This window comes from Bos mutus, chromosome 26 (assembly GCF_027580195.1).
Source record: "Bos mutus isolate GX-2022 chromosome 26, NWIPB_WYAK_1.1, whole genome shotgun sequence".
NCBI classification, from domain to species: Eukaryota; Metazoa; Chordata; class Mammalia; order Artiodactyla; family Bovidae; genus Bos; species Bos mutus.
The window spans coordinates 7,918,228-7,934,824 of NC_091642.1; the positions used below are offsets into that span (position 1 = coordinate 7,918,228).

Sequence of the window (16,597 nt, forward strand, 5' to 3'; positions counted from 1 at the left end):
GGATGTGACTGAATCAACTTAGCATGCCCACACACAAGGATGCAAAGATACAACCAAACCCTCTCTAACAAGGAGATGCCTTTCTTTCCCACCTCTGCTGCTCAGGCGCCTACATACCTGCATCTATGGCTTTAACCCCTGGGCTCCAGCTCTGATGCTAACAGCCCACGACTGAGAGGAAGAAGTCACAGGCTGGTTGGTGGATCAGGCGTGAATGGCAGGCCCAGCTGGGATAACCGAGTCCCAGGGCCCCTCACCTGCCTGGGAGGCAGTTTCCACATCTCCAAGTAGGAGGCGGTAACGCTGTCATCCCAGGGATGGTGGTGGGGGAGTGGAACCGGAAGGACAGAAACTCACAGGTGCCCGTTTCAGGGCCGCAGACTCAGGGCGCGTGTGTGGCTCTGGCCCCAGCGGTGCCATCTGCAGCTGCCCCAGCTTGTCTCCAGGGACAAGCACTCACCCCTCTCCAGGCTGCCCGTTCTATTCTGGGACCGCTCTGATAAACCTTCAGGGCAGCCTTCTCTGAGGTTAAACGAGGATCCTTCCAGCGCTTTCCAGAGCAGAGAGAGCGAGCCAGCAGGGCTGTGAGCTGAAGCCCACTGTCGAGGTCTCTATTTGCCACTCAGCAAGGTAGCGTGGGAAAGTCTAACACATTTTTAGCATAGGGACCATACTTTTCTGGGGAGGTTTTTTGTGGGTCTGGTAGTTTTTGAATACTGTGGGTTATGATGGAATATTATAGATACTATATTGAAGATGCTCTGGATTCTGTTTTTTAAAATTTTGGAAATAAAATGGAAGGCAGAAATGGAAAGAAATACAGATTACAATAAAAGAATTTATCTAAATGCTAACATTGCAAGGACTATTTTAAAAAGGTGGGGGGCAGCATGGAGACCGGGGCTTGCACACCACACAAGCAGAAAAGGCGAGCCTGCAGACAGAGAGAGAAAGGAAGAGACTCCCACTGCGCTGTTGGAGCACACCACGCCGTCCACCTGCGTAAGCAGCAGCACCCTGGGGCGGGTTCCCCAGTGGGCACACATCATGGTCGACCCGCCCGGGGGAGACGGCTTTCTGGACCAACCCGTGGTACCACACTGCTCCTGGGGCATCGCTAACCAAAACGCTAATTCACTGGCCCGCTCGACTTCAAAGGCCAGAGGTGGGACCAGCTTCAGGCAGAGCTAGACCCAGGTGCTCCAACAATGGGGACTCTCTCTTCCTTTCCCTCTCTCTCTGTCTCCAGGCTCCCCTTGCCTGCTTGTCAGCTTCACCCTTAGACAGGCTTTCCCCTGGAATGACACAGATGGCTACTGGTACTTCTCAGCTTCTATTTCACTGGCGACTTTCCTAGGGGTTCTCGAAATCCTAGGCCTAGCTCGGATCACATACCCATTGCTGTGGCCAGGAGCTCCGCACGCTCCAGACCGACCCAGCCTGAGGCTGCCTGCTGGGCTGACCGCTGGTCCACTGATGTCCCTCGGTGGGGCTGTTCCCAGACCCTCCCCCAGCTGGCAGCCAGGATGGAGCCCGCGGGACCCAGGGCTGAGGCCCCCGAGCCCGGCATTAACTGGTTCTCCGCAGCTGGGCGGGCCGGGCTGCGGCCGGGCAGTAGCTGGCCATCTCCAGTCTCTGTGCTCAGCCTGCAGCCCCGCCTGAAGCTACATGGAGGCCCCTCCCCGGCCGGGAGCGTCTACCAAAGGCCTGAGGTTCAGGAGCACTCACTCCACGAGGCAGAGGGTCCCGCCTGGAGCACATGTGCTCCACGATGGGACCAGGGTTGGTGGGCTCCCGATCCCTGGGTCTGCCGTCCAGGCCACCACCCACAACCCTGGCCTCCAAGAGTCTCATGGTGACAACTGTGACTGCTGGAAAGCCAATGCCCGGGTTCACTCACTTCCTTCAAATACCACCTGGCCCTAGAAGAAAACTCCATCTCATTCCAAAGAGGAACCAGAGCCTCCTAAGGAAGCTTTGAAGTCAGTGGCTGCAAAGTGATGGGAGACAGGGTCAAGGGACAGGCTCGGGCAGCCACTGTGTCAGGGCCAAGTCGGACCTGGCCGGTTCCACGCCAGCCCCTGGTTCCACCACCAGATTCTCTGCACCCCACATCCTCCAGCCTTGTGCAAAGTGGCTGGAATCTGCCTGCCCCCCTCACCCCCGGCTGAGAGAACAGTGACCATGGGGACCCTAGCCCCAGCCCAGCTTCGGTGTGGACGGAGCGCCAGCCCCAGTCGAGGGCCCCTCCCAAGTCCAAAAGGGCAAACTGCTTGTCAAGAACGTTCTGAGCTCATAAAACGTTATCCAGCCGTGAGTAAATAACAAAAAGACACCCAGAGCAGGCTCCACGCGGCTGAGTTACTGACACAGCACGACCAGCGTGGGCCCTGCCGTGAGACGCCTGCTGTGCAGGTGCAAGGGGCAGCCGTCCAGGGGTCCTCGCTCTGTTCCTGGCGTGTCCCCAGGAGGAAGGGTCGGGCGGGGGGCTGTCAGGAGGTGTGAAGGGTCAGCGAGATGTCCTGAGCGCCTCCTCCTCCACTGGGGAGACAGCATCTCGCTGCTAGGAAGGACGTCTCTGGCCTGAATTTGTCAAAATAAGGGTGCACAGGGCCCGGCTCCCACAGAAGATGAGGCCTGTCCTTAGGAGAGAAGAAGGGGGCCGTGGTGCCAGGGGGTGGGGGCGGCAGCTCTCCCAGCCCAGCCCCCCATCACAGCCACCGAGCCCTGCCTGCGCCCTGAAGCGCGGCTGGGACCATGACTCCTGCAGCTCCTGGAATCTGACCGCAAGGCCTAGGTGTTCCCAGGAAGAAAACAGAGGCAGAAGCACCCACCTGGGGGCGGAGCAACCAGGCTCCAGCCCAGCCTCTGCCAAACCTCGCCAGGTGGCCTGGGGCAAGGCTGTAACCAACTCAACTGGGAAGGCCTCTGGCGGCGGGGGAGCCTGCACCCTGATCTCCAGGACTCACTGGCACCATGAGGACCTGTCATCAAGGGGCTCAGGGCCCCGGGAGAGTTGGGACGGGACCTTACGGAGCTGCAGGCGCAATGGCTTCTGGCTTCAGGCTGGAAGGTTCTGCCGGCAGCCCTGGTGCGTCACACATGCCAGGAAGGGGCAAACAGGGAGAACGCCCAAAAGGCCTTACCTGCCGGCCGGGTGAGGACCACACCCTGGCTGGGCTGGACTTCCAGGCAGAGCAGGTATGATCAGCAAGCTTTGTGTGGTTTCAGCCATGACTCTGCTGCCCTGCTGGGCGGGTTGTGTTTGCACGCTGTCTGCCCTGGGAGCTTCGCTGGCTCCAGACACTGGGGTTGGCGGAGGGGGCCTGGCCCGCTTTTCTGCAGGCCCTGAGCCTTCCTGCCGGTAACAGTAGGGGCAGGCCCTATGAAGCCCTCCTTCCGAAGCTCAGGCCCCCGTGACCTCGCCCCACTCTGACACTTCACCCTTTTCTCTTTGGGCCATTTTGCGATACAAGCAGGAAGGAGAGAGGAGGACGAAGACACGGAAGGTCACAGGGAGACCTCCCAGCCGTGGGCAAGTCCAAGTCCCACGCCCCCAGCAGTGCCGTGGTCGGACCCACAACCTCGTACACGCACGTGTGTGTGCGAGTGCATGCACAGCCAGAAGACGCTGGCCTGAGGGGCACCTGCAGTGGGGCTGTCCAGAGGCCACCAGCGCCACCCACTCCAGTCCCAGAGAGAGGCCAGACCCCCATCGAGATGCACACTTGTTCAGCCTCCCCATGCGGCCTCGGCCTCCAGCCAGTGGAGAAGCCACGTGGCCCAGCGTGAGCACCAGGCTCCTCACTGCAGGGCTCTCTGCCACCTGTGCCCTGGGACAAGGCCATGCTCCACCCGCCTCGATCCCCCAGTGCAGTCAGGGCTGGGCCAGGGCCACCAGCAGGGGACACAGTGCACCCACTCGGGCCACTCAGAGGAGAGGCCCAGCGCACAGTAAGGACACCTCACTGTCCCCGCCCAGCTCCTGTCTGGTGCAGACATGGGCCACGACGACCTTCAGACCTAGTGTGGCCGGCTCGCAGAGGTGGCCAGAGGGGTGGAGAGCTCCAGGGGGCAGGCAGGGCCACCCTAGAGGGGGAAGTTGGGTGCTGCCCCAGGGGGTGGGGGGTTGGAGGGTTGGAATGCTGGCCCAGTCTCCAGGGTACCAAAGTGCCAAGGCTGCTCACTGGCCCCAAGCCAGCTACAGGGCCTGCCGTGAGCTTCAAGCAAGTGCCACACAGGCCTCATGCACCAAGAGTGCCATCTGCAGGGAGAAGGCGGCCGTGCAGGGGCCCCGCTGTCCACCAGAAAGGCACCCGGATGGGTGTGAGCAGTGAGGCGAGCCAGGACGCTCTAGTAGCCATGTTGCCAAGAATAAGAACAAACAAGTGAAATTAACATAAGGCATCAGGACTACAACACGTGATCGGTATGAAATATTATGAATGGACCCTTTCATGTTCTTCTCCCACCGAGTCCTTGAATTCTCATGTATGCCCATTTTTAACCCAGCTTCATCTCCAGGGCTCCCCAGCACCTGTGGCTTGTGGCCACTGCATTAGACAGCGAGGCGCTGGAGAGCAGAGATGGCAGAAAACGTGGCTCGAGAAGGAGGCAGGTGGACTACTATCCTGGTTTTGTAAAATATCCAAATGTTACCAGAATATCCGTATGTCGTCAATTAGGCCAGCTGTTGATTGGTTTCTCTCTCCAGGAGATGGGGCGACAGGGGCCTCAGAAAAGTGCCGACCCCAGTGGTGCGCGGTGGGACAGAGCCGCCCGCATGCCCACCTGCCCACTGGTGGGCTTCCTGACCACACATGTGGACCTTCCTCAGGGACTGAGCGACCTAGGGGTACACGTGGGGCCTGGGGCAAAGGCAAGACCTTCTCGGTTACAGGGGCAGGGCTTGGGCTGGCCAGAAAGACCCCAACCGTGGCTACATTTAATCCCAGAAGACAAGTTTTTCTTCCTAAGAAATCAGAAATAGCCCAGTACATACACACAAAAAAGACATGGTTCTCACTCTTCACCCCGCTCTGAGCCTCAGCACCGTGTTCTTAGCAAGGAGGCCCCACTCCTGTGCCTGTGCTCACAGGGGCTCCCTGGGCCGGACCGGCTCCTGACAGGTGGCATGAGGGACTCGGCAGCACCGTCCAGCAGAGCATCAGGGCGCCAAGTCCTCCTGCTCAGCAACTTGGAGGAAGGGGGACAGAGGACCGCAGGGGAGAGAATGTTGGCAAGGCTTTGAGTCAGACATAAGCTGGACATAGCCAAGGAGACCCAGGAAATCCTGGAAACCCTCATTTGAGGATGTGGGGGAGAAAGGAAGTCCAAGTTTCAAGGCATGCTGGGGGCTTCAAGGGGGGCCTCTGACACCCTGGGAGGGCCAGGAAGAGGCTGGAAGGGACTTCTTGGCCCCAGACCCCCAGGGACGCTAAGACTTGCTCACTCGCCTGGTGTTCCCCCACCTGTCCCAAACCCAAAGGCCGCCTGGGTCTCTCACACAGGAGACAGGCCTCAGAGTGAGGGTCAGGCCCTCGAATCGACTCCTCTGACCCGGTCTAAGCAGATTGCTCATAGCTGATGAGGTCCATCCCCCCCACCCCCACCCCACATCCAAATACCCAAGGCAACCACGTTTTAAGTAAGTCTCTGCAGCATCCACAAAACAGTACTTCCTCTGAATGGCCACAGTCAAAACCACCTAGAGTCAGGCAGAACGACACTCTGACGTCTGAGACGGGTGAGAGAGCCACACTCGGACACCGCAGGGCACCTCCACACATAGCAAGTGCCCGGACCCCGACAGGCGCCTGACGGCGACCCAAGCGACGCCAGGCTGACTTCCCAGTGGAGAAGACACTCTGGAGATGGAGGCTCAGCTCCCAAGTGTCCCTGACTCATCCCTGGCCACACACCTGTCATCTTTAGGTGAGAGAGCCAGACACATGGAGGAAAAGGACAGGCAGTGACCAGAGGAGTCGCGCACAGCAGCTGTAACCTCGGAGCAGAGTGACCCGTCTGCCATGGGGCCAAGGGCACGAGGCCCAGGCTCTGCAGGCAGTGGGCTCGGCAACCGGCCAGAGCCTTTAGTGCATGGTCTCTGCACGGCACCCTTCTCCAACCCCAGGTCTGAAACTCAGACCCCGTATCAAAAGCTGCTTTCCCTGCCGCTCTCTGCTACTAACAGGCACCCAGGCCTGTCCAGGGTGCAGTTACCAAAAAGTCACTGGGTGCCCACAATCTGCTCTTCCATCTGGAAGGAGAAACACCCTTTATTTTGGAGATGAAAAGTGAAACCCTAGAATCCATGAGGCAGGCAGGCTATGGGAGGCAGGCTCCCATGGGCGCTTACCTGAACTTCCCGGTCCGCACCTGCAGGGCTCTCATCCCGTACCTCTGGGCACCGCCCACGTCGCCCACGATGTCATCCCCGATCATGATGGCCTGTCGGGCAGATAGTGAAAGGCGCTGAGAAGTGGTGTCGGGATGGCTTTCTTCCTGCGCTCCCTCATCTTTTCTGACATTGTAAACCTCTTGATTTGATGTTTCAAACCACCATCGTACACATTAAACAAGATAATACTGTCGTCATATTGACTAAAAGTCAACCTGCTTGAATATATCTCCCACTGCCCACCATGGGCTGCAGCTCTGAATGGTGCATATTTGCAGAACGTAAAATCAACCAACAGGTATCAAAGTGATCTGAGGTGGGCTTCCCTGGCGGCTGAGCGGTAAAGAATGTGCCTGCCAATGCAGGGCACGCAGGTTCAATCCCTGATCTGGGAAGACCCCCCATGCCGAGGAGCAACTAAGCCTGTTTACCACAACTACTGAGCCTGGGCCCGAGCGCTGGGGAGCCACAGCTGCTGAAGCTCTGGAGCCCTGGAGCCCACGCTTGCAACAAGAGAAGCCACCACAATGAGAAGCCCAGGCTCTGCAACCAGAGAGCAGCCCCGGCTCCCCGAAACTAGGGAAAAGCCCGCACAGCAATGAAGACCCAGCACAGCCAGAAATAAACACACAGGTGCCACAGGACACATGGGGAGTTGACACTGTCTCACCTCTGCTCGAACACAGGCTGAATTTTATCCCCAGCCAAAACCTCTGCAGGGCTTCCCTTGGGGCTCAGCTGGTAAAGAATCCGCCTGCAATGCAGGAGACCTGGGTTTGATCCCTGGGTTGGGAAGATCCCCTGGAAGAGGGAAAGGCTACCCACTCCAGTATTCTGGCCTGGTGAATTCCATGGACTGTAGGGTCCATGGGGTCACAAAGAGTCGGACACGACTGAGCGACTTTTACTTTCACAAATACTCTGTAACCAGGTTATTTTGTAAAAGCTAAGTGAATTTCTGGCCAATCTTTGTAGCCCCAACGGAGAAGCTTTTACTCTCAATGGTGAGTTTACCACTTATAAAAAGCAAAAAATGTATACAAAAAGAAATACATTCTGATATTTGGCAAAACTAATACAATTATGCAAAGTTTAAAAATAAAATAAAATTAGAAAAAAAAAAGAAATACACACACATGTGCACGGAACACTCACAGCCTGGGTATCATTTCTAAAAGCAGCCCCTTCCCACCTGAAACAACTCGAAAACCAGATAAACCAGATGCAATCACAGTTTTCAAGACACTGGACATCAGGCAATAAAGGACAAATGCTGAGATACAGGAGAAGCAGGAGAAACAGAGAGTCCTGTGGATCCCTGGGGCTGCCTTCAGGACTTCCAGTCTGTGAGCACAGGGAGGGGGAGTCAGGCAGAGCCCCGATCCCCTGAATTGAGGAGGTGAGCTCAGAGCTGGGAGACCGAGGCAGCGTATCGGAGAAGAGCGGGCACTGGGAGAACAGGGGAGATCTACGGAGTGTCCCCCTGAAGGATGCAGTGTCGGGCAGACTGCTGGTGAGCACAGGTGAGTGAGGAGACCACCCGAGGCCAGGGGAAGAGTCATACCAAGAATTAAAACAGAGCCGGGACCTCCTGCAGAGTTGGGGAACGGCACCTGTTCACACCAATCAGACTGGAAAGTCAGACTGGAAAACATTATAATGCACAGGGCCTGGGGAGCATTCGGAGAAGCGTCTCGACTCAGCAGTGAGGAATACCCAGCCCAGAGTAAACCCTGCTCTGTGCTGCCTCCCTACTTTTAAAAGCAAGATCTGGAAGGATTGAACTATTCCCAAGTGATTTGACTGTATCCCAGAACAAAGCACAAAAGTATTTCCCAGGTGGCGCTAGTGGTAAAGAACCCGCCTGCCGATGCGGGAGACAGAAGAGAGGTGGGTTCAGCCCCTGGGTGGGAAAGATCCCCTGGAGGAGGGCATGGTCACTCACTCCAATATTCTGGCCTGGAGCATTCCATGGACAGAGGAGCCTGGTGGGCTTCAGTCCGTGGGGTCACAAAGGGTCAGACACGACAGAAACGACTTAGCACCCACACAAAAATATCCAGCACTCAGAAAGATAAAATTTAATAAAAATGAATCCCATCTATGCAAAGATGACAAATAATCACACACAATGAAGAGGAAATCAACGAAAACTGAACTGGAACTGACCCAGATGTAAGAATTAGCAGAGGAGGGCATTGCAGCAGTTGCTATAACTGTATTCCATACGTTCCCAAAGTTAAGTAGAGACCAATATCCAAATCAAGCTTCTAAAAGGGAAAACTACAATGTCTGGAACGACATACAAAAACACTTGATGAGATTAAATCCAGGTAAGACAATGAGGAAAAAAAGATTGAGGAACTTGAAGACACAGTGATAGAAACGATCCCAAATGAAACACAGAGAGAAAAGATATATATATTTTTAAGAAAATGACCAAATGACGAAACTTCAAAAGGCCTGGTGTAACTGGAATCCCTGAAAGCAAGATGTTCAGAGAGGAGACGGAAACAATATTTGACGAAATATTGTCTGAAAAATTTCCAAACTCAACAAAAATGATAAATCCACAGCTCCAAGATCCCAATCAATACCAAGCACAAGACACATGAAGACAGTTACATCGAAGCACAACACAGGCAAATTGCTCAAAACCAAGGACGAGGAGAAAAACTTAAAACCAGCTGGAAGATTAGAGTGAACTTATGGTTGCCAGGCGGAAGGACGGGGAGAGGGGATAGAGAGTTTGGGATGAACAGGTGTACACACTGCTATATTTAAAATGGATAACCAACAAGGACACTTAAGAGGCCCAGACCATAGAACTGCTCAACAGTTACCAAACAAGAGTGGGGGGCAAGGGGCACAGTCAGCATTCCTGTTGCTGAAACCTCAGTCATCACTGGTGGGTGTCCTTTCAACATATCAACCTGTGCGATGAATACTACCATTTAAATGGATTCGTATTCTTTACATGAAAGTGAAAGTGGCTCAGTCGTGTCTGACTCTTTGCAACCCCATGGACTATACAGTCCATGGAATTCTCCAGGCCAGAACACTGGACTGGAGTGGGTAGCCTTTCCCTTCTCCAGGGGATCTTCCCAACCCAGGAATCGAACCCAGGTCTCCCTGCACTGCAGGCGGATTCTTTACCAGCTGAGCCACAAGGGAAGCCCAAGAACACTGGAGTGGGTAGCCTATCCCTTCTCTAGTGGATCTTGCTGACCCAGGGATCGAACTGGGGTTGACTCTTTACGTAAATAAATGTATTTTTAAAGAAGAAAAAGAGCAGCCTCCCTCACTCAACTACCGCACTGATTAAAAGCTTCAAAATATTTTCAGGAAACGATTCTGCCAGTGCAAGTCAAGTCTAACACATCAGACACCAAACACATTCCAAGTCTGATCAGAAATGTCCTTGGTCGGAGGTCAGACAGCCCGAGGAACCGGGCTCCTGGGGCACAGTGAGTGTCCCGATGTTGACGGGGAGACAGGCTTTGAAACTGACAATTATTCTTAAGTTTCTCTGAAATTCAGATGCTGGGTAGGGCCAACCAGTGAACAAATGCAGAAACCGGAACCAAGAAAAGTAAAAATGATACCTGTGAAGCAGTCACAAACTCGGGGACCCTTACCCGTCTATTTGAACTCTGCCTGTGAGGAGTCCAGATGGAATGTCCCTTCCATCTCGGAGTGGTAGGGGTGGAGATAGGGGATACAGAGGCCGGCCCCATGCGCCCACCAGACTTGTCAGACTGAGCTCAAGGCTCAGATGGGGCCAGAGAAAGTCAGCCCAGGGTCCCAGGTGTGCGATAGGCTAGCCCTGCAATCTTGTGATCCACTTCAGTCTGTACAATGGGTTCAACTAATGTGGTATTTAAACAGAAACATGGAAGTTAAGCATCCAGGGCAGTGCCTGGACATAATAGCTATCTGTACATGTTTAAAAGGAAAATATATTGGGAAACGTTTTATTGAGTAAACTCCTAATCTAGCCCTATTAGAGAGAGTCCACAGCCCTCACGACAGGCCTCCAGTGCCCCAGCCCTTCTGTATCGGGTCCTCTATGGGCAGGGTGGTGGGGACACAGTGACTTAGAAACACAGTCCCCACCCTTGTGAAGCTCCTGGTGGAAGGCAGAGGACAGATGTTCATGAGGTAATTTCACACACATATAGCCAGGACCCGCAATAAAGCACAGGGAGGAAAAAAAGCAGGATGTGGTCAAGCCTGACCTCGTGGGGCTCACAGTGGTCAGGGAAGGCTTCCTGGAGGAGGTGAGGTTTTGAGTTTGGATCTGAAGGGAATGAGGTATCAACCAGGCTAGGGGGCATAGGAGGAGGAAGGATGAGAGCCTTCCCCGAAGAAGACACCACACGCGTGTCAACCACAGGTCAACAAACCTGAAGCAAATGTCCTTGGAAGCGTCTCCCGAGTGGGCCTTCAGATAATGAGGAATCGCGAGGCGCTTGTGCACAAGCGGACAAAGGCTGAGCTGGTGCTGCCCCAGGCGCCAGGGAGGCAGTTTCAGGTGAACACGAGGGTTTCTAACAATTAGCACGGACTGCCTCAGAGGTACCAGACCCTGGTCACTTAATCATATTTCAGCAGAGACCAGAGGGACCTCCGTCAGAGAAGCTACTGAAGGACACGGGCCCCCAGGAGCGTGAGCAGGTGGCTGATGACCACGAGGGCTGAGAATTCCGCTGACCGCTAGGAGCTGCGCCCCCTGCGGGACATACGAGGTACCTGAAATACACTGCATTTCGTCCCAAACTTCATACAGCTCTGGGCTTTCCTCCACCAAACTCTTGTTCGCCAACGTGTGTTACACATACTATTGATGCGTGATTTGATTTTAGGTAGAACAGGATGTACACTTTTAATACAACCATTAGTATTTATTTTTAGAATAATCTATTTATGGTGAGTGATTCTGGTTTCCCATTTAGAGTAGGGATCGAAAGTTTCTTGTAGACACTGAAGTATATAGAATGAATCAATTTAAAGAAACATTAAGTTAATAATAGTGCCGCAGGCAAGTATTTGGATATGGTAAAGCTGGATTTTTTTTTTTTTTTTCTAGAAAGTGATGCTGGGGAAAACACCGTCAAATACAAATGGGTTCATTTTCGTGTCTACGAGCTCCCATGCAGCCATGTGGAAATCATCCATCACCCAAGAAGAAACAACCAGTGGCAACCCACGTTCCTCGAAGTGGGACCTGCCCCAGAGACGCTGCACACACGCGAGTCTAAGGGTACCCGCAAAGCCGGGGTCTCCTGGGCAACCACTCAGCTCGCCTGGCCGGAGAGGCCCCGGCAGCAGGCCGGCCACGTGCTCTAGTGGGAGACTCTGTTTTGACTTCCCAGGGAGTTGTCCTGACACTGTCAGGCCAGCCTCTAAACATCCGCCATGGTTCCGGCTTAGGACCCTATCCACTGCTGCCAGGGGTCCCGGGGCCACCTTGCTAGAAGGCTCCTTGGAAATGAAACGGGCTTCCAATTATTCAACGTCACGCCTGGCATCTTTCATGCTCTGGGGGAAATACAATTTTGCGCACACACACACGTACATGCAGCAGAAATTCCTCCCCACTCAGAACAGAAGCTCTGGGCCTTGCTGGGTGAGAATGTTTGCGGGCAGGACCCATGGAGGCAGAACCAGGGAAACCTGGGCCGTTGGAAGCAGCTCACCGAGGAGCAGCAGCTACGGTTCTGCCTGACAACCCAACGGCTAAGCCCTGGCAGAGCCCAGAGCCGTGGGTGGGCGGGGGGAGGGGCAGGGTGCAGGACCCCCTGGGTCTGCAGCCCGGCTCAGCGAGGCCTGTCTGGGCCAGCTTGTGGGTTCCGCATACCAAATGCGTTCCGGCCCCTGGGGAATCTCACAGATTTACTATCGGTGAAGGGCAATAACCACGCAAGGAGGAGCAATTATTGCCAAATCATTTAGGATTTAAAAAATCATTGGCAAGAAGATAGAGGTCAAGAGGTGCGCTGTCGGGGGAAATAAAAAAACCCTACCTGTCAGGCCTGGATTGCACTCCCTTTCTGACTGCAATATGGTGCAGGGAAGATGGAGACACGCACACCAAGCGGTCGGCTCCCACAGAACAGAGATCCGGGAGCAGGAGGCAGCACCAGAGCCCTTGAGGTAGGTTTTCAGGTCTGGGTTCAAGATGCAGAATTCATTTGTCCTTCTTAAATATCTATCTGCCCACCATGGTCTCCTCTTCCCGCCATCCTATTTGCCAGGGGAAGAACCCATTCCAACAAGTGGCGATGTTTGGAACACAACTTCCAGTGAACGCCAAAGAGCTTTCCCAAGAAAGTTCACTTCTCATGAAATGTCTAGTGACTCCCAGGCTCTGCCAGGAGGAACACTTCTCCCCGCCATGGGGTACCAAACAGCAGGGCTGGTGGTGAAGGAGCAGTGGGCTCAGCCTGCACTTCAGCCCCTGGGGACCCGGACCCCTACTTAGAGACACCTCGAGAAAACACCTCGCTCTGGGAGGAGCCTCAGACCCTCAGCCTGCAGGCTCACGTCTGGAGGCTGGTCATCGCTGAGGCAGCTCCCCCACTGTCTGACACACTCGTAAAGAATATATCAACACAGCAAAACCCCAAGTGGCTATTTTATATAAAGCAAGAAACAACGATATTGGTGAGGATGTTGGGAAATGAGGACTGGCAAGGACAGCTGGTGAGGAAGCCGAATCGCTATGGCGTTTCTGAAATAGAAATGAGCAATGTGCACCATGGCATGGCAACCACAGCCCCAGGATCTCTAGGAAAATAATTTAAAATGTACCAAAGGAATACGAGGGTGTTCACGAGGCTTATGTACAAGAGGGAAACTGGAAGCAATCTAAATGTGCAACTCCTGAGGACGGCGAAAGCACGTTGCGGTAGCAGGGGGTTGGGAGAATAGACCTGTGCTTTAGAACATTACGGTGGTCCCTGTGACAGAGTGCTCTGTAGCCACAAAAATTACTTTGTGGAAGTGCCTGAATCTGCACCAAGGAGACTGTTCCCAATGTTACAGGGCAGGGATGGGATCAGGTTTCAAACAGCAGATGCAGGATTGTCCAACTTTGTGTTAAAAATGTGTGTATGCATGCATGCTAAGTCGCTTCAGTCATGTCTGACTCTTTGTGATCCCATGGACTACAGCCTGCAGGCTCCTCTGTCCATGGGATTCTCCAGGCAAGAACACTGCAGTGGGTTGCCATGTCCTTCTCCAGGGGATCTTTCTGACCCAGGGAACGAACCCATCTTCTGCAATGATAAGCAGGTTCTGTACCACTAGTGCCAGCTGGGAATCCAGAAGCCCCAAAAAATGTGTGCACAGACCCCACGCCCTCCAAATTGGAAAGGTTAAGCGTGATTTGTGTTATTCCAGGTTAGGGAATGAACATTTTTTTTTTTCCCTTGTACTTTCTGAATTTTATCCACCTCCTTTAACAAATATGAGTTACCTCATCATCTGATTTTTTTATTTTTAATTGTGTTTTGAGGAGAAGGAAAGCAAAATCTACTTTAAAAGGCGTTAGGGGAGGAAACGTCTTAGGGAAAAGCTGAGACAGGAGGTTTTAAAGGTCCCTTATGTCTGAGAAAAAGCACAAAGGCAATCCCAGGTCTGGCATTTCCTGGAACCCACCCCCTACCCAAGGCTGGAGGCAGAGCCAAGTTCAAAGCTGGGCTGCAGCAGCTCAGGCCCTGTCTCTCCCGGTGCTCCCACCGCCCCAGCAAGTGGTCTCCAAGCTGACACCCAAAGACCAGGCGCCCAGCTGGTGGGGAGGATGGGCTGGAAGAGGGCTCGGCCGACAAAAGGGAGAAGACGGGCCTTCCACGCAGACGCTCACGCCACACCCACAGGCTTCCCCGCCAAGGGCACAGACTGTCCCCATGGCCCACACTTCGAATGAAAGCCCTGAGAACCAGGGAACAAAACGACGCAGCAAAGTCCTTGTCTTATGCCTGGTTCTCTTTGAATAAACCCACAAACCTCATCCCCATTGTTTTTTTTTGGATACGCTGGGTCTTGGTTGCGGTATGTGGGATCTAGTTCCCTGACCAGGGATTGAACCTGGGCCCCTGCGTTGGGAGCACAGAATCTCAACCACTGGAGCACCGGGGAAGTCCCCTTGTCCCCACTGTCGATAGGCTGTCCTCAGAGTACTCACCATTACCACCCGTAACCTTGTCTAGCTTTATTTTCTACATTCTGCCAACAAGACATATTTTAACATTTTTTTTCAAAATGGAATATATCACACTACTAAATACACCTTTTCAAAGCTAAGCATTCTGACATGTCACTGCCACCACCCTGAGAACTGGGGAGCAGCAGAGACCCAAAGGGACTGGGGGCCTCACTCCACATCTGCAGGGAGTCCTGGCTCCAACAGCAGCTTTCATGTGACCACCCCGCAGTGCCCTGGTTCTCAACTGGGGGCGATTTTGCTCCCCTGGGACATCTGGCAACGTCTGGGAACACCTGTGGCTTCACAATTGGGGGACGATGGGGGTTGAAAAAAGAAAGTGAAGTCACTCAGTCATGTCTGACTCTTTGTGACCCCATGGACTGTAGCCCACCAGGCTCCTCTGTCCACGGGATTCTCCAGGCAAGAATATTGGAGTGGGTTACCATTTCCTCTTCCAGGGGATCTTCCCAACCCAGGGATCGAACCCAGGTCTCCTCCATTGTAGGCAGACGCTTTACCATCTGAGCCACAGGGGAAGTTGGGGGACGATGGGGGTTACCCTCACCACAAATAATGATCTGGCCCCAAAATGTCAACAGTGCCAAGGCTGAGAAACCCTGCCTTATCCTTAAGATGGGAACCAAGCACACGACGGGGGACTGGAGTAAGGATTTCACGAAGTACGTGGGAACCTGACAGGCCCCAGGTGTGCCCGGCACACGTGGGGCTCAAGCCTCAGGTTCCTCATCTGTGAAATGGGTGTCCTCAGCTCCAGGCTGCCGAGTGCTGGCTTCCAGTGCTCAGCACTGTGGTCTGAACGGTCTCCATTTCCATTAAACACCCACATTTTGCAGGTGATGGAGTCTCTCAGGATCATGGAAAACTGCCAAAACCTTCGCATCATTTGGGCTTTGGTATGCAGCAATAAAATCACCCACTGATTCAGAAGCCTTCAACTATGAGAATTAGGTATTTCTAGAAGTAACCTTTAAGGTCTGTTATTCTTTGCCTTATTAGCAAATCCCAGAAAGGCCCTGGTTACCTCGAAGAGGCCGGCCTTTCCAATATATTAGAGTAATCCCGGCAATCTGTTATTTCTAGGCTATCGAGGAAAGGTTAAAATGAAAATTGGATTTGGGGAGTTATAGCCATTCCAAGTGCAGGTGGAAAACTCCTCGGCAGCGAGAACTGGGTCTGGGCCTGGGAAGAAGCAGTTATCAAGGGAAATGACTGGTGATAACTTTATTGATTAAAGCAGCTTGAAAAATGTAAGGTTTGCCACAGCCTGGCACTTGAGCGGCAAGATAGCCCCTCGCGGGCATTTCTCATTAAAAATAGAGAAGCAGGAGCAGACAATTATTACCCTGTGCATAAGACACAGTTCATTCAAAATGGCCTTGTTTTGAAATACCGCTTTAAAATGTCTACAAATCCTGAGGCTTGAATAACATTAATGGACAATTCAGAAAAAGGGGTGGGGGGGTGGAGTAAAGAACATGCCTTTGCCCATCAACTGTCAAGAGGGGGAGACAGAGAGGATGATAACGCGCGAGGGGATAAGATGCAGCTTTGTCATCTGTGCTCAGAGCCACCAGCGAAAACGGCTCCCTGGTGACCCAGGGCCACAGAGGCTCACAATGCCTGCACAGCACAGTAGCCACGCCAGGAATTCAAACCCCCAACACCCCACCCCGGTCCCCACGGCCCTGGCATCCGCCTGAACCCTCAAAGGGCCTCGGTGCCCCGTCGGGGGCTGTGGGGAGGGCGGTTTCTCATTCGGAATGTGAAAGATGCTGACCGGGAAAGTACCTGGAAAACACCAGACCAACCAACACAAAGGTAGGAGGGAAGGGGATTAACCAAGCTCAGCTCTGCAGAGACAGCCGAGACCTTATCACACCTTAATTCTCGGTTCTTCTGGTCTTAATTTCTAGGCAGTGACAGTCTGCTGTTTTGCTGGTGGGGGAGGTGGGGAAGACTGCCAACAG

At 53.6% G+C, this 16,597-nt stretch overlaps 1 protein-coding gene across 3 annotated transcripts in view; it reads right to left on the minus strand.

Annotated features, from left to right (window-relative positions):
- Nucleotides 1–16,597, minus strand: part of LHPP (phospholysine phosphohistidine inorganic pyrophosphate phosphatase) — a 128,668-nt gene that overhangs the window by 77,052 nt on the left and 35,019 nt on the right. For all 3 annotated transcript variants that reach the window (XM_070364037.1, XM_070364038.1, XM_070364036.1), the window contains exon 6: nucleotides 6,359–6,450. In XM_070364037.1, coding sequence (XP_070220138.1) covers nucleotides 6,359–6,450 — 92 coding nt within the window. The remainder of the gene's footprint in view (nucleotides 1–6,358; nucleotides 6,451–16,597) is intronic.